The following is an 18,989-nucleotide window of genomic DNA, read 5'->3' on the forward strand; positions in this document are numbered from 1 at the left end:
ACCCCCGACAGACATATCAGTAATGCCTACCAGACCCACCGGGTCATTTCTTATGCAAGGTACAACATTTCCCACTGTGGTACAAGACAATAAGTTATCAATATTGCCACCGTTATCTCGACCTGGTGGATGTTCACGTGGTACCTGAAAAATAACATGAGCATTTTCAACACTACATGGGATCACTTCTGCTTTCCTACAATTAGGCAACTGCTTAATATCTGGATCCCATGGTTCCTGAGAAGGAATGTGGTTGTATGAGCAAGTTGACAACATGGCATTTATCAAATCAGGCACATTACTATCATCCTTCACATGTTTACCCCTTTCTGGGCGGGCATCCTGGGGTACCCGAGGGGAAGCGAGGTTGGCAGGAATCCTAGCAACAGAATATTTCTTATTGTCAGTCCCATACTCTGTCCGCATCCCACCCAGATCTGTCCCCTTTGTGCAATCAGTGTCCCCTGGCCCCATGTCACGACCAGACGTCAATGGAAGAACAGGGTTAACATCTAGCACAGTAACATGAATGACATCACCAGGCAGTACACCTACCACTATTAGGTGATGGTAACTCGTTACCGACTAAATTAGGGCTTCCGTTTAACTCCACATAGGGACAAGAATTAACAAAGATACCTGTGTCCTTCTCACCCTCCCCTATCTCTATCACCTTAACAGATGCAACATTATCACAGATCATCTCAGGAGCTTCACACATAATCACAACATTGCAATGTTCAGCATTGTTACATACTACGTGAGATGCATCATGTGGTTCAACAGGGTTAGAGACAGTGGGAACTACATTTGCAGATACATGTGGAGTTTGTAAACGTCCCAAGTCAGTAGTCCCAAACACATTTGTATAAATAATAAGATACAAATCCTCGGACCCGGCAGGCGGTGGACGTCGGTGGATGCAGGCGCCTCCCGCCGTCCGTGGCAAGAGGTGACAAGCGGAGAGTCCGGAGCAAACAGTTAACTTGTCCCCTGGTCACCTTGTCCCCCCCGCTATCCAGTCAGGGGTACCCCTTAGTGTTGTTACCGCGGCCGGACCAGAACCTGCCTCTGAAAAGAGGAGAACTTTTAACATCTATAACGGACTCCCCAACCCCAAGTCCCAACTTATTATAAGAGCTTCCATTCCCATTTGGGATTGTGTTGTATTATTCCACAAAGTGCAGAACTACAAAAGTGTATTTAAAGGGGTGGGACGCCACACTCTATTTGCACTAGACTTTGGACTCACTATTTTCATTTGACCTACCTCATACCATATAATCATATATTATTTATTTATTGTTTGCATTTACCTGTAGTATAATTATTTTACTTTATTTTACTTATTTTTCTTTCTCTTCTTCACCAGTTTGCATGTATGCAAATTATGGCTTTGTATTACTTATAATAGTAGATTAAATATTTATATCCCATTTACTGTCCTATTTTTCATAAAATTAACACCATTATTATTCAGGCACAGTTGTGAAACCCTTGCAACGTCATTTTGTATAAATAATGTCAGTCTGACCACCTCTCTCAGACAAAGTCTCTTCAATGAGTATGTCTACTTCACAGACAGCTTCCTCTAGCAACAAATGTTGGGCATCTGATGGGAGCACGCTGCTCACCTCCTCAGCTTCTCCCAGCAGTTTAAACTGGGCCTTATAATGCGATGTCTCAGGAGCCGGTTCCACAACGACTTTAGCATGAAGGAGTACCTTTTCTTCTTGGAGCACCCCTGCAGGCTGGACTACTGCTTCTTCCGCTGATCAAAGAAAGTTGAGTAGTCGTTGTCTTTCATCATCCACTCTGCGACACTGATCGTGCCAGAATGGAGTATCGAGCTTCTTCTGATTGTGTGCCTCTCTCCAAGCGTCTGCAAAACATTCCTCCAGCTCACGCAGCAGGTAACCAGGGCTCATCCCGGGACCTAGCCGCAGAAGTGTGGGTCGATACTGGCTGAAGGCATGGCACTAGCTCTCATCTGCCCACCAGAGCTGCTTAAGCATCTCGCTGCGGATATTGTCACTGCAGACGAGACCCTGCAGCTGACATTCTATCATTAGGTCATCCGTACTCATCCTGGAAAACAGGTCATCTGTGTCTGCAGCTGCATACCCCCATTGCTCTTCTGACGTTGTCTCGGATGGGTGCCCTGCAGCCTCCCTGGCTGCCGCACGTTCTGCCGTCTCCCTGGAACTGATAGAGGTGTCAGACCTCAGTCGGCCACCCGTTGTAAAGTCCAGGATCAGCTGGTTCTGTGAAACAAAGCTGGAATTTACTTGGCCTTCTCCGTCTGCGTCCAGCACGTGGAATTGGTCACAACGCGATCGATGTAGGTTTGCGTTGCTGGCCACAGGCTGCCAGTTGAGTTCAGCTAACTCCAACTTGAACTTGCAATCAGCCACCTTGTCTGCAGCAGCCGCTTCTCTTTCCAGAGCAGCTTTCTCTCTCTCCAGAGTAGCCCGGCGTTCTGCAGCCCCTCATACGTTAAACTGCTCTACCAGCTGCAGCACCAACACAGTGTCCGGCAGCTTCACATACTTAAGAACCGTTTGTAGATACAGATCCAAGGCAGAGCTGTCACTGGAAGCATTGGAGGCGTCTGATCCGCGACGTGCCGTCCTCACAACCTTCGGTGTCTGCTGCTCCTTTTCCTCTGCTCTGGAACCCGATTGATTCCCAACCTCAGACCTGGAATCCAATCAATTCCCTCAAGCAATTTGCTGCTGGTCCGCATCTCTGAGCGTTTGGATCATCTGTTCCTTGGTAAGCTCTACAAGCTTGATACCAGAGTCCACATCACGATCCAACTTTACACTATTAATTTCTGCAGAAAGTAAAAGTTCAGTACAAAATCCACCTCCTGCTACCTCAGTAGCCACGGCCGATGAACTCTCACGTACAAGTTCCCCATCATGATGCTCTGTATCATCCTGCACTGGGTCGCAGGTCAATCTCCTCTCAATCTGTGCCACTTTGTGCTGTTCTTTATAAGTAGCTGCCATTCCTCTGCAGTTACTTTGCTAAAATAATAAAAACAGGGATGGGGAACAGAAATTGCTTTTACTGTGTGACTTTTACTATAATAAGCTTTGAGTTCTGGTATCTGGTGAATTGCATTCACTTAAGTGTTCCAAATGAAAACAAAAATTACTTTTTGAAATATCCCACTGCTGGCCACCAGTTTTGTCACAATCCTAGGTACGGCGATTCCCCAGATATGCCAATCTGCGAATCCCTGCTACGTGACACCGTTACTGGATACCTGAGCGCGTGCGTTAATTTCAACACAGTCACTGCCACCAGCCAAAGTACAAACGTTTAGGGTATGACCCAAGGCAAACTTATGGCTTTTGCCTGCACCCAGAATTATTAATATTTTGGTAACACCTCTTTCAGAGAGTTGGGTTGGAAACACAACAGAAAACAGAGCTAAAATTGATTATTTAATTTAAGTAAACACTTCAAAGCTTATGTAACAGAAAAAAGAAAGTTACAAGAATATAATGATAAAAAGTAAAAGTCACATCAGAAAATACAATTTCAAGAAAATAAACATAGGGACATAAAACCCACCGATCCTAGCACATGCGGAGTGGGACGATGGGATGAAGTGAAGCCTCTTCAGATATTTGGGACATTACAGAGCCAGGATGCTTCTCCTGACTCGCCTCTTTGATAATGCACACCTTGCAGCCTGTGTTTCTCCTATTTTAAACTCAGGTTGCCCGTTCAGCTCCCCTCCCCCTGGAGAGATTGTTTTTAGCCCTTCCAAAGGTATTGAGTGTCAACTCATACTGGGCTTCCCAGCCACTTATTTAGGGGCAAATGGCCTTATCTTCTAATAGCTTTTGAAGCTCTGGCATAGTTCTTGTGTAAACACAACTGTGACATAGGGTCTCTTGGTCACACACAGGGGCTGGCTAATTACTTTTCCCCTTCCTTTTGAAGTTGAGCAATCAGATTTATCAATCATAGTAAGACACTGTCATAGCTGGCTGAAGGAAGTTTTTTTTATCACCTTCCCTAGCCAGCATGTCTTTCTGGTCTCTCTAGTGACCCCCTGGGGTCAGGAAACAACCTGTTGGGAGACACACAGGCCAGTTGAGAACACTCATTTCAGGCCTGACCTGCTTTTACTTTAAGATCTTAGTTCTGTTAAGGGTCTCATCAAACACTCCTTTGAAGCTCTGTCTATAACGAGATACATACTCTAGTCTTCTATTTGTCCTGAGAAGACATATACAACACATACAATACATCAGATCACATACAGTACTTAATATAGTTTTTATGGATACAGAGAGGAAGGGGATACAATATGCTTCCCTGAAGCATTCTCTGCCTGACTTATCAAAGAGCTTGGTTACCTTGACACATAGCAGAGTTCCTGCTGGGAAGGGCAGTTAGAATGACCTTTTCACACAGGATTTATACATAACCACACACAGGGCATTTGCAGAGATTGATCAATACAATATTATTTGCAGTTATGTAATTCTGGCGTCAGAATGGCGCCCAATCGTGACACCCCGGTAGGCCAGTACGAGCCTGCATGTTCCTACAATGCTGACTACATACTAGAATGGGCTCCATTTAAAGGTGAGACCTGGATACATTTATATAGTGTGTTAGTATTAGAGACGTTAGGGGCCCATCTAATGAAGTTCACCTGGACGTTGCGGATGGGCCCACATACAGTATTTGAGCAAATTTGTGCTAAGAACTTCACATATACTCCATGTTAATTGTAAGAGTTTATTCAACTTATTTTGACCATCAGTATAAGTGCATAGGGTTTGAATCAGCTTTTTTCTTTATTTTGTGTAGATAATATAACATACAGATGGAGCCGTGCTCGTCTGAGGCGGCTCCATCGCAGGCGTGCACTCTTGGCGTGACAAAGCGATCCATCCACCTAGTCACGTCTGGAGTGCAGAGACGCTCTCATTCATTCTGACGCGTGCCCGCGACAGAGACACGCCCCATTCACTTGAATAGAGAGCGTCTCCGTCCGCGCGCCCGGGCGGAGAAGCTCTCCATTCAAGTGAATGGGGCGTGTCTCTGTCGTGGGCCCGCACGTCCGTCTGGAGACGCGCTCGCCGCTAGGCACGTCTAGTCACATACGGAGCCACAACTAGCGTGGCTCCATCAGTATACCCTACTATACAGTGGGGCAAAAAAGTATTTGGACAGCCACCGATTGTGCAAGTTGACCCACGTAAAAAGATGAGAGGTCTGTAATTTCCATCATATGTACACTTTAACTGTGAGAGACAGAATCTGAATAAAAAAAACAGGAAATCATATTGTATGATTTTGAAACAATTTACTTGTATATTCTTGTGGAAAATAAATATTTTGACACCTACCAAGCAGCAATATTTCTGGCTCTCACAGACCTGTTACTTCTTCTTTAAGAAGCTCTTCTATTCTCCACTCTTTACCTGTATTAATGGCACCTGTTTGAACTGGTTATCTGTATAAAAGACACCTGTCCACACCCTCAAACAGTCAGACTGCTACCTCTCCACCATGGCCAAGACCAGAGAGCTGTCTAAGGACACCAGGGACAAAATTGTAGATAGGCACAAGGCTGGGATGAGCCACTCGACAATAGGCAAGCAGCTTGGTGAGAAGAGATCAACTGTTGGTGCAAATATTAAAAAATGGAAGAAATACAAGATCACTGACAATCTCCCTCGACCTGGGGCCCCATGCAAGATCTCACCTCGTGGGGTATCAATGATCTTGAGAACGGTGAGGAGTCAGCCCAGAACTACAAGGGGGGACCTGCTCAATGACCTCAAGAGAACTGGGACCACAGTCACAAAGGTTACCATTAGTAACACACTACGTCGTCATGGATTGAAATCCTGCAGCACACGAAAGGTCCACCTGCTTAAGCCAGCACATGTCCAGACCCATCTAAAGTTTGCCAGTGACCACCTGGATGATCCAGAGGAGGATTGGGAGAATGTAATGTGGTAGGATGAGAGCAAAATCAAACTTTTTGGTATAAACGCCACTTGCCATGTTTGAAGGGAGAAGAATGATGAATGGCATCCCAAGAACACCATACCCACTGTGAAGCATGGAGGTGGAAACATCATGCTTTGAGGCTGCTTTTCTGCAAAGGGGACAGGAAGACTGATCCGTATTAAGGAGAGGATGAATGGGGCCATGTATCGTGAGATTTTGGGCAAAAACCTCCTTCCCTCAGTAAGAGCATTGAAGATGGAAAGTGGTTGGGTCTTCCAGCATGAAAATGACCCAAAACACACCACCCGGGCAACTAAGGAGAGGCTCCGTAAGTAGCATTTCAAGGTCCTGGAGTGGCCTAGCCAGTCTCCAAACCTCAACCCAATAGAAAATCTGTGGAGGGAGTTGGAAGTCTGTGTTGCCCAGAAACAGCACCAAAACATGACAGATCTAGAGAAGATCTGCATGGAAGAGAGGGCCAAAATACCTGCTACAGTGTGTGCAAACCTGGTCAAGAACTACAGGAAACGTTTGACCTCTGTAATTGCCAACCGAGGTTATATTACAAAGTATTGAGTTAAGGCCCGTACACACTGGTTGATATATCGGCCGTTCTCTTGAACGGCCGATATATCGCGGGACCGTCGGCCAGTGTGTACGGCCGATACGTCTGTGAACGACGGAGTTCACAGACGTATCGCGTCGGCCGCGCAGCACAGGCGACGGCCAATATATCTACCGATATATTGGCGCGTCGCTGTGTGTGTACGGGGCGGTCGGCCGTACACATGCTGCGGCGGCCAGCGGTGATTGACAGCTGAACTTGGCGGAGAGCTGAACTTGGCGGGCGTGTGTACACGCCCGCCCAGTTCATGACGTCAGTCCCCAACGGATTGGGCAGTGTGTATGCACAGCACACTGCCCGATCCGTCCATAGATATATCTGCAGATCAATTGATCTGCAGATATATCTATTAGTGTGTACCCACCTTTAAACTTTTTGATTGTCCAAATATTTATTTTCCGCAAGAATAAACAAATAAATTGTTTAAAAATCATACAATGTGACTTCCTGTTTTTTTTTTTCAGATTCTGTCTCTCACAGTTGAAGTGCACATATGATGGAAATTACAGACCTCTCTCATCTTTTTAAGTGGGTCAACTTGCACAATCGGTGGCTGTCCAAATACTTTTTTGCCCCACTGTATGTGTATACATATTATTTCAAACTATAGCCCATTATTGAGATGAGTAAAATGATTTTGTGTTTAAACCTTGTTCAGCAATGAGGAGATAATGGGAGAGATCTAACCTGTAAGGATGCATTCCGATGTAAATGATCAACCATCATCCACAACTCTTTTGGTATATCAAACGGTTTCTCTGCACCAATAAAAGAATCCTTCATCTGTAGGGGCATGTGTGCCTGCAATAGGTTATTACAGGTAATAGTTGTAATAATAGGTATGTTATAAGTACATCCATAAATAAAATATATAATAAATATGTCTCTATATACAGCATATCTATCTATATACACACACAAACACTTACACATTAGTATATTTATATTCAGAAAGTCAACGTGATAATGCAGACAGTCCTACCAGGTTTCGGATTGTGTCAGGAGACATGTCCCTGATGGGCTCTCTCATATAACACAACATCTGGATGGATGACCCGAAGCAGCTATGCAGATAGTTCCCAGTCACAGAGAGAAAGAAGTCCTTCCCTCTGTCCAGGTGAAGAATAAGAATGTCTTCTAGTCTTTCCTCACCAGAGTTCAGTTGAGTAACTGTTTCATTATTGACAAACATCTCCAATTCGACTTGTGTTTCTGACCCTGGGAAAGAAAGAGCACTGGTCTGATTGATTTGGCCTGTGTATTAGATGACAAACAGGGTTTTCTTCTTAAAAACTATTTCACATTGTAGCCCATATTTGCAGATTAGATGGGACAAATATAATAGACTTTCTGAACTAAGTGTTCTTAGACATATTCCTAAAGGCACACTAGCGGTCCAGGGTTAAATGATAGCTATACTTGAGCACAGATGTTTTAATTACTACCTCACTTATTTGGATATCACCAAAACATAGACTGTTTGTGTGCCTTGAGGACTGTGGTTGGAAACACTGTTCTAAACGGTCATTGCCATTTATTAGCGTTTGCTCAAATACCATGATACCAGACACAGTGGATAGGCACAGCTTTCCCATCGGTATTTAAGGTATAAAGGACTGTAATGGTTTTTACATTTTTCCTCTATTTAGTTATATTCAATTGAGGAGAAAAGCGGATACGTTTGATGGATTTCCAATTTTGCCACTGCTAATAGACTTGATATAAACTGACTCATACACACACTAAGCTATTCCAGCTAGTAGTCATGGATTTGATGCTGCCCTCACACTTTGCAATATCTGGCCCAATATTACAATATTTATAAGTAGTAATGTTACATTTTGGAAAGAGCTTTGAAAATCATCATTTTATGTAGCTGTTACTTCTCTGTGTAGTGTGTGCATTATTGCTCCTTCTATGTGACTGCCACAACTCTCAGATAGATGGTGTGGCTGCTGACCATATACTAGGAGTTGGCCTAGACTCAGAACATAGCATGAAGCCGTACCCTTCACCAAGGGCCTCAGCAAGGGAGTTTGAGCTTTCCAGCACCCCATATGGGTTCCAATGTGGGTATAAAGTACCGAGGGTAGGTAAAGAGGCTGGTTGTGGGAGGTGTGACACTGGAGCTTAGAAGGCAAGAACGGGTCACAGCCAGATGGGCAATGTAGTACCACGGAGTGAGCAGAATTAGTCAAGGAATATACAAGGTCAAAACAAGGAATTCGCTATGGGCATGATTCGAATGCGATCACAGAATGGCTGTTGTACACAAATCAGTCTACATTTTCTTACTGCACATGCGACTTAGCTGTAGTGTGCATGTGCAGCAACTGAATGGCTATAGCAGTTGCAATAAGGAATTAGTTGCAGAATAAGTGACAGGAAAACTGCGTTTGGGGTGGTAATGGGGAGTATTCGCAGGTGTGTCATGAACGTTCAGACTGCGTTTTCTCGGTGTGCATAAAATAGCAGTTGCTACTGGAGAGCTCTCTGCGTCCCGGGACAGCAGCTCAGCCTGCACGTCTTCAGAGGCATTTAGACTAAGTGACATTCCAAGTTTGTGAAGATGGTACAGATGTATCAGCAATTATACACTGTTGGTCGAAAAATGATGCGACTGAAGTGGGCATCCAACGTCTGCCCATATTAGCACATAATCGCAATTACGTATGACAAAATATAGCAACAGCAGTAGCAAGAACAACCACATCTGATTCAGGAACAATGAGTAGAATCAGGAGAGTTAGCAAGGAGAATCGTTAGACAAACCAGATCAGAACACAAACAATAACTAGGGCAGACATGTCCAAACTGCGGCCCTCCAGCTGTTGTGAAACGACATATCCCAGCATGCCCTGACACAGTTTTGCTGTCAGAGAATGCTAAAGCTGTGTCAGGGCATGCTGGGATGTGTAGTTTCTCAACAGCTGGAGGGCCGCAGTTTGGACATGCCTGCACTAGGGGTTCAGTGGGTACAGTTGGTGGAGCTAATGTATGGAGCCAAATACGGTGACATCTCCTTTGAATCACCTGTCCCTTTAAATTATAAATGGGGCAGTGCGAGTGTTCCTATTGGATTAGTATCCACTCTGTAACAGCTGCCAGGAACAGGGAGAGTTGCCAGCAGCTCCTGCAGCAGCTAGCGAGAGTGATAACAGCAGGAAGAACATCACCAAGGCGGATGTTGGTCACCATAAGACCGCCAACCGCTTGCCATAGTCTCACAACTGCCTGGAGAGGCCCAGCAGCACCGGAATCGGTAAAAGGGAGCCTGACTCCATCCTATGACAACTTCCTTCTCTGGGGAAAAAAAAGTCAGATCTGGTATTGCTGTCACAGAGCAGCACTGCCTTTGGTTATAGTATATTCCTACTGAAAACAGGCACATTACAGGGTTTTTTGGTTGTCTGTTTTTATTAAAAGCTGCAATTTTTATCAGTAACATATCTGCCTACACTATGACATCTCAGAGAGAACGGAGATGTGGCATCACCAACACTGTGGAGAGAGGAGAGTGTGAGCAGTAATTGGTACAATTATGTGGAAATATGGTACCACTAAGAAGATAAACTGTGCTATTATATGGTTAGGCAAGGAGATAGTTGGGTCTTCTATGACAAATAATTACTATGCATTTATAGCATAGCGTAAGTACAGTGCCTTGCTAAAGTATTCACCCCCCTTTGCATTTTTCATGTTTTGCTGCCTCACAACCTGGAATTAAAATGAAATGAAGGTTTGCATAATTTCAATCACAGAACATGTCTGCAACTTTGAAGATGTTTTTTTTTTTATTGTGAAGCAAACAACAAAAAGAACAAAATAACAGAAAACTTCAGCGTCCATAACTATTCACCCCCCTAAAGTCAGTACTTTGTAGAGTCACCTTTTCTGCAATTACAGCTGCAAGTCGCTTTGGATAAGTCTCTATGAGCTTGCCACATCTTGCCACTGGGATTTATGCCCATTCCTCAATGTAAAACTGCTCCAGCTTCTTCATGTTGGATGGTTTCCGCTTGTGAACAGCAATCTTCAAGTCTGACCACAGATTCTCAATTGGATTGAGATCTGGGCTTTGACTAGGCCATTCCAACACATTTAAATGTTTCCCCTTAAACCACATGAGTGTTGCTTTAGCAGTATGCTTCAGGTCATTGTCCTGCTGGAAGGTGAACCTCCATCCCAGTCTCAAACCACAGGCAGATTGAAAACATGTTTTGCTCAAGAATATCTTTGTATTTAGCACCATCCATCTTTCCCTCGACTCGAAACAGTTTAACAGTCCCTGCTGCTGAAAAACATCCCCACAGCATGATGTTGCCACCACCATGTTTCACTGTGGGGAGGGTGTTCTTGGGGCGATGGGATGCGTTGGGTTTGCACCAGACATAGCATTTTCCTTGGTGGCTGAAAAGTTCAATTTTAGTCTCATCTGGCCAGAGCACCGTCCTCCATACATCTGGGGAGTCGTCCACATGCCTTTTGGCAAACTCAAAATGCGCCTTCTTATTTTTAACACTAAGTAATGTCTTTTTTCTGACCACTCTTCCATAAAGCCCAGCTCTATGGAGTGTATGGCTTATTGTGGTCACATGCGCAGATACACCAGTCTCTGTGGGAACTCTGCAGCTCCTTTCAGGGTTACCTTTGGGGTCTGTGCTGCCTCTCTGATTAAAGTCCTCCTTGCCCGGTCTGTGAGTTTTGGTGGCCAGCCTTCTCTTGGCAGGTTTGTTGTGGTACCATGTTCTTTCCATTTGAAGATGATGGATTTGATGGTGCTCCGGAGGATCATCAAAGATTTGGATATTTTTTTTATAACCCAACCCTGACTTGTACTTCTCAACAATTCCATCCCTGACTTGTTTGGAGAGCTCCTTGGTCTTCATGGTGTGATGCCTCTAGCTTAGTGGTGTTGCAGCCTCTGGGGCCTTTCAGAAAAGGTGTGTTTATACTGAATGATCATGTGACACTTAGATTGCACACAGGTGGACTTCATTTCACTAATTATGTGACTTATGAAGGTAATTGGTTGCACCAGAACTTCATAGCAAAGGGGATGAATACATATGCACATGCCAATTTTCAGATTTTTATTTTTAAAAATTATTTTTTATATAAATTTTTCTCATTTCACTTCACCAACTTAGACTATTTTGTGCAGATCCATCAAATAAAATTCAGATAAAAAAAAAATTCAAATACAAGTTGTAATGTAACAAAATAGATAAACAGCCAAGGGGGGTGAATACTTTAGCATGACACTGTATATGCAAAGGTTTGTTATCAAGGAATGGATCAAACGAGAGCAAACTAAAATAAACAATAATAATAAAATAATAAAAATTAACAAAAAAATTGGCAAGCCCCTCAAAAGTTCTGGTGCAACCAATTACCTTCAGAAGTCACATAATTAGTGAAATGAAGTCCACCTGTGTGCAATCTAAGTGTCACATGATCTGTCAGTATAAACACACCTTTTCTGAAAGGCCCCAGAGGCTGCAACACCACTAAGAAAGAGGGCTCCAAACAAGTCAGGGACAAAGTTGTTGAGAAGTACAAGTCAGGGTTGAGTTATAAAAAAAAATCCAAATCTTTGATGATTCCCCCGAGCACCATCAAATCCATCATCTTCAAATGGAAAGAACACGGTACCACAACAAACCTGCCAAGAGAGGCCGGCCACCAAAACTCACAGACCTGGCAAAGAGGGCATTAATCAGAGAGGCAGCACAAAGACCAAAGGTAACCCTGAAGGAGCTGCCGAGTTCCACAGCAGAGACTGGTGTCTCTGCGCATGTGACCACAATAAGCCGAACACTCCATAGAGCTGGGCTTTATGTTAGAGTGGCTAGAAAAAAGCCATTACTTAGTGTTAAAAATAAGAAGGCACATTTTGAGTTTGCCAAAAGGCATGTGGACGACTCCCCAAATGTATGGTCAGATGAGACTAAAATTTAACTATTTGTCCACCAAGGAAAACACTATGTCTGGCGCAAACCCAACACATCCCATCACCCCAAGAACACCATACTCACAGTGAAACATGGTGGTGGCATCATGCTGTGGGGATGTTTTTAAGCAGCAGGGACTATTAAACTGTTTTGAGACGAGGGAAAGATGGATGGTGCTAAATACAGGGATATTATTGAGCAAAACCTGTTTCAGTCTGCCTGTGATTTGAGACTGGGATGGAGGTTCACCTTCCAGCAGGACAGTGACCTGAAGCATACTGCTAAAGCAACACTCAAGTGGTTTAAGGGGAAACATTTAAATGTGTTGGAATGGCCTAGTCAAAGCCCAGATCTCAATCCAATTGAGAATCTGTGGTCAGACTTGAAGATTGCTGTTCACATGCTTAAACCATCCAACATGAAGGAGCTGGAGCAGTTTTCCCTTTAGTAATGGGCAAAAATCCCAGTGGCAAGATGTGGCAAGCTCAGAGACTTATCCAAAGCGAACTGCAGCTGTAATTGCCACAAAAGGTGGTTCTACAAAGTACTGACTTTAGGAGGGTAAATAGTTAGGCACGCTGAAGTTTTCTGTTATTTTGTCCTATTTGTTGTTTGCTTCACAATAAAAAATAAATAAAATAAAACATCTTCAAAGTTGTAGGCATGTTCTGTGAATGAAATGATGCAAACCTTCAAAACAATCCATTTTAATTCCAGGGGTGAATACTTTAGCAAGGCACTGTAGGATCACACGAACAAGCCTAGGTTCAATCTTACATTTTTATATAAGAATTGCTCAGTTTTATATCCACAAGCATAAAGTTAAAATAGGATTTTAATACCTACCGGTAAATCCTTTTCTCCTAGTCCGTAGAGGATGCTGGGGACTCCAAAAGGACCATGGGGTATAGACGGGATCCGCAGTAGACATGGGCACACTAAAAGACTTTGACTGGGTGTGAACTGGCTCCTCCCTCTATGCCCCTCCTCCAGACCTCAGTTATAGGAACTGTGCCCAGGGCAGCCGCCCAAGATGAGCCCACCTTCCTGGTAGAATGGGCCTTCACTGACTTCGGCAACGGCAACCCAGCCGACGAATGAGCGTGCTGAATCGTATTACAAATCCAGCGTGCAATAGTCTGCTTGGAAGCAGGATTGCCAACCTTGTTGGAAGCATACAGGACAAACAGAGCTTCCGTTTTCCTAACAAGAGCCGTTCTGGCGACATAAATTTTTAAAGCTCTTACGACATCAAGAGATTTTGGGACTGCCACAGCATCCGTAGCCACATGTACCACAATTGGTTGATTTATGTGAAACGAAGAAACCACCTTCGGCAGAAATTGTTGACGAGTCCTCAATTCCACTCTATCCACATGAAAAATCAAATATGGGCTCTTGTGAGACAAAGCCGCCAATTCTGACACTCGCCTGGCAGACGCCAAGGCCAAAAGCATGACCACTTTCCAAGTGAGACTCTTTAACTCAACCTTTCGCAAAGGTTCACACCAGTGAGACATAAGAAACTGTAACACCACTTAAAGATCCCACGGTGCCACGGGTGGCACAAATGGAGGATGTATATGCAGCACTCCCTTCACGAAAGTCTGAACCTCAGGAAGGGCGGCCAATTCTTTTTGAAAGAAAATAGATAAAGCCGAAATCTGCACTTTGATGGAACCTAATTTCAGGCCTGCATCCACGCCTGCCTGCAAAAAATGAAGGAAACGACCCAAGTGAAATTCCTCCGCAGGAGCTGTTTTGGTTTCACACCACGACACACATTTTCTCCAAATACGGTGATAATGTTTTGCCGTGACCTCCTTTCTAGCCTTAAGGCGAGTAGGGATGACTTCCCCGGGAATACCTTTACGAGCTAGGATTTGGCGTTCAACCTCCACGCCGTCAAACGCAGCCGCGTTAAGTCTGGAAACACGCATGGCCCCTGCAGTAACAGGTCCTCTCTTAGAGGAAGTGGCCAAGGATCTTCTATGAGCAATTCCCGAAGATCCGGATACCAGGCTCTTCATGGCCAATCTGGAACGACGAGTATTGACTGAACCAATGTTCGTCTTATGATCCTCAGCACTCTTGGAATGAGAGGAAGCGGGGGGAGCAAATACACCGACTGAAACACCCACGGAGTTACTGCACTGGCTTGGGGGTCCCTTGACCTGGAACAATAACTCGGAAGCTTCTTGCCTTCATGTCTATTTGAGGGATTCCCCAACGCCTTGTTACTTCTGCAAACACCTCTGGATGAAGGGCCCACTCTCGTGGATGGAGATCGTGTATGCTGAGAAAGTCTGCTTCCCAGTTGTCAACGCCCGGAAGGAAAACTGCTGACAGAGCGCTCAAGTGCTGTTCCGCCCAGCGGAGAACTCTTGTGGCCTCTGCCATTGCTGCCCTGCTCTTTGTTCCACCTTGGCAGTTTACGTACGCCACCGCTGTTATGTTGTCCGACTGGATCAGGACAGGTAGACCTTGAACAAGGGTCTTTGCTTGCAAAAGGCTGTTGTAAATGGCCCTTAACTCCAGAACATTTATGTGGAGACAAGATTCCTGGCTTGACCATTTTCCCTGGAAACTTCTTCCTTGTGTGACTGCACCCCAGCCTTGGAGACTTGCATCTGTGGTCAGCAGGACCCAATCCTGTATTCCGAATCTGCGTCCCTCTAGAAGGTGAGAACTTTGCAGCCACCACAGGAGAGAAATTCTGGTCCTGGAAGATAGACTTATTTTCCGGTGCATGTGCAGGTGAGACCCGGACCATTTGTTCAGCAGATCCCACTGAAACAACCGGGCATGAAACCTGCCAAACGGAATGGCTTCGTAAGCCGCAACCATCTTCCCTAGCACTCGAGTGCATTGATGAATCGACACTCTTGCCGGTTTCAGAATCTCCTTGACCATGGTCTGGATTTCCAGAGCTTTTTCCGCCGGAAGAAACACTCTCCGTAGTTCCGTGTCTAGGATCATGCTCAAGAAGAGTAGCCGAGTTGTCGGAATCAACTGAGACTTTGGCAAATTGAGAATCCAACCATGATGTTGCAGAACCGTCAGGGAGAGTTCCACGCTTCTTAGAAACTGCTCTTTTGATCTTGCCTTTATCAGGAGATCGTCCAAGTACGGGATAATTGTGACACCCTGCTTGCGTAGGAGTACCATCATTTCTGCCATCACCTGGGTGAAGACCATCGGGGGCGTGGAAAGCCCAAACGGCAACGTCTGAAATTGGTAATAACAATCCTGCACTGCAAAACTTAGGAAGGCCTGATGAGGAGGATATATCGGGATGTGTAAGTAGGCATCCTTTATGTCGACTGACGCCATAAAATCCCCCCCTTCTAAGCTGGAGATCACAGCTCGAAGAGATTCCATCTTGAACTTGAAAGTTTTCAAGTATGGATTGAGGGATTTTAGGTTCAGAATCGGTCTGACCGAGCCGTCCGGCTTCAGCACGAACCAGGACAATGACCCTCTGTTGACACAGCTTTTGTATCGCAGCGTTTACTACTTCTCTTTCTGGAAGAGAAACTGGTAAGGCCGATTTGAAAAAGCGGGGGGGGGGGGGGGGCATCTCCCGAAACTCCAGTTTGTACCCTTGGGACACTATGTCTAAGACCCAAGGATCCAGGGCCGTTTGAACCCAGACCTGACTGAAGATTCGGAGACGGCCCCCCACCGGCACGGACTCCCATAGGGGAGCCCCAGCGTTATGCGGTGGACTTGGCAGAGGCGGGGGAGGACTTTTGGTCCTGGGCGCCAGACACAGTAGGCGACCTCTTTCCCCTTCCTCTACCTTTTGAAGCGAGGAAGGATGAACCCCTTCCTTTATTGTATTTATTAGGCCGAAAGGACTGCATCTGAGAATGGGGCGCCTTTTTCTGTTGTGCGGGAACATAAGGAAGAAAAGATGACTTACCCGCAGTAGCAGTAGACACCAGGTCAGCAAGGCCGTCACCAAACAAGACACTACCTTTAAAAGGGAGAGCTTCCATAGCTTTCTTGGAGTCGGCATCAGCATTCCATTGATGAATCCACAGCGCCCTCCTGGCCGAGACCGCCATGGCATTGGCCCTTGATCCCAAGAGGCCAATATCCCTCGCCGCATCCTTTAGGTATTCTGCAGCATCCTTGATATAACCAAGAGTCAAAAGAATGTTATCCCTATCAAGGGTATCCATATCAGAAGCTAAATTATCAGCCCACTTAGCAATAGCACTACTCACCCACGCCGACGCCACAGCAGGCCTGAGTAGTGCACCAGTATTAACGAAAATGGCCTTCAATGTTGTCTCCTGCTTGCGATCCGCCAGATTCTTGAGGGCAGCCGTATCCGGAGACGGAAGCGCCACCTTTTTGGATAGTCGGGACATAGCCTTGTCCACATTGGGAGACGACTCCCATTTCTCCCTGTCATCAGAGGGGAAAGGATATGCCATCAAAATTCTCTTGGGAATCTGCCACCTTTTGTCAGGCGACTCCCAAGCCTTCTCACAAAGAGCATTCACTTCATGAGACGGGGGAAACTTCACCTCAGGCTTTTTCCCTTTAAATAAACAAACCCTCTTATCTGGAACAGGAGACTCTTCAGAAATATGTAAAACATCTTTAATAGCCACAATCATGTACTGAATACTCTTAACCATTTTCGGATGTAAACTGGCCTCATTGAAGTCGACACTGGAATCAGAGTCCGTGTCGGTATCTGTATCCGCCATCTGGGTAAATGAACGTTTTTGTGACCCTGAGGGGGTCTGTACCTGAGACAAAGCGTCCTCCATGGATTTTCTCCATGCTTGTGTCTGAGAATCAGATTTATCTAGCCTCTTAGACAATAATGCCACGTTTGCATTGAATGTACTCGACATATTTACCCACTCAGGAGTTGGCTGTGCCGACAGATTCATTCCCAAATCATTCTCCATGCCCCCAGTAACTTCCTCCGGGGAGGAACACTCAGCCTCAGACATGTCGACACACAGTACCGACACACCCACACTCACACCGGCCAAAAAGGGGGACAGGCCCACAGGGAAGCCTGTAGAGAGACACAGAGGGAGTATGCCAGCCCACACCCCAGCGCCCATAAACTACTAATTAAATAGTATTTGACGACTGCGCTGTAAAACACACATAGATAGCACCAAATTGCCTGTACCTCCCCCCCGTTTTGCTCCCTTGTTACTTGTAAAGTGAGTGGAGGTCCAGGCCAGCGTCTCTGCAGCGGCTGTGAAGAGAGAAAATGGCGCTGGTGAGCTGTGCGGCTAAGCCCTGCCCCTTCCCGGGGCGCTGTAGTCCCGCTTAAATTTTAAATCTTTATACTGACGGGGGTATCGTATTCAGTGCCCGGGCACTGAATATGCAGCCTTTTGCCAGTGGAAACCAACCTCAGTAACTTGCTGCCCAGGGCGCTCCCCCCCAGCGCCCTGCGAGTGCCGTTGGTGTGTGGGAGCATGGAGCGCAGCGCGACCGCTGCGCTGTACCTCCGTTACTGAAGTCTTCTGCCGTCTGACGCCTTCTGTTCTTCTAATACTCCCCCGGCTTCTTTCTTCTGGCTTCTGTGAGGGGGGTGACGGCGCGGCTCCGGGAACAAGCAGCTAGGCGCACCAAGTGATCGAACCCTCTGGAGCTAATGGTGTCCAGTAGCCTAAGAAGCAGAGCCCTTAACTAAGAAGAAGTAGGTCTGACTTCTCTCCCCTCAGTCCCACGATGCAGGGAGCCTGTAGCCAGCAGGTCTCCCTGAAAATAAAAAACCTAACAAAGTCTTTTCCGGAGAAACTCAGTAGAGCTCCCCTAGTGTGTGTCCAGTCACTCCTGGGCACAGAATCTAACTGAGGTCTGGAGGAGGGGCATAGAGGGAGGAGCCAGTTCACACCCAGTCAAAGTCTTTTAGTGTGCCCATGTCTCCTGCGGATCCCGTCTATACCCCACGGTCCTTTTGGAGTCCCCAGCATCCTCTAGGACGTAAGAGAAAAATAATTAAAATACAGAGTTAAATTCTACACATATTTGTATGTACAGATGTGTCTTCATACACTGCGGCTTCTGCCGCATCAAAAAGCTCCTCTTGGGGACAAAACTATTTTACTAGATTACATTGATCGATTTGATGTGAGACATTTGTACATCTGTATGTGAATAAGTCTGAATTCTGTAAACAAAGTGTGTACCCAATACTCGGTATACAACACATCAACTCAAGGCAAGTGTGACTGTTTCCCATAGTAATTTTTGACACTCAACAAGCTATAAATTATTAATTGCAAAGTGACCTTTATTTTCTAGTATGTCAACTTTGTTATTACTCTGTTATTACCATGTGCTTACACCTGCAATACACTGACAACTATTCATATCTCCCTATACTATTCTGAATCCCCAATGTGTGTCACACTTTTACAAATTGCTCATAT

General features: G+C 45.4%; 1 protein-coding gene across 4 annotated transcripts in view; it reads right to left on the reverse strand.

Moving 5' to 3' along the window:
* The window catches only part of INPP5B (inositol polyphosphate-5-phosphatase B), a 483,885-nt gene that overhangs the window by 30,852 nt on the left and 434,044 nt on the right, over positions 1-18,989 (reverse strand). For all 4 annotated transcript variants that reach the window (XM_063954327.1, XM_063954328.1, XM_063954329.1 and 1 more), the window contains 2 exons: positions 7,599-7,834; positions 7,304-7,417 (listed from right to left, as the gene is read on the reverse strand). In XM_063954327.1, the coding sequence (XP_063810397.1) occupies positions 7,304-7,417; positions 7,599-7,834 (350 nt within the window). The remainder of the gene's footprint in view (positions 1-7,303; positions 7,418-7,598; positions 7,835-18,989) is intronic.

The sequence above is a fragment of the Pseudophryne corroboree genome, chromosome 2 (assembly GCF_028390025.1).
Source record: "Pseudophryne corroboree isolate aPseCor3 chromosome 2, aPseCor3.hap2, whole genome shotgun sequence".
NCBI lineage: Eukaryota > Metazoa > Chordata > Amphibia > Anura > Myobatrachidae > Pseudophryne > Pseudophryne corroboree.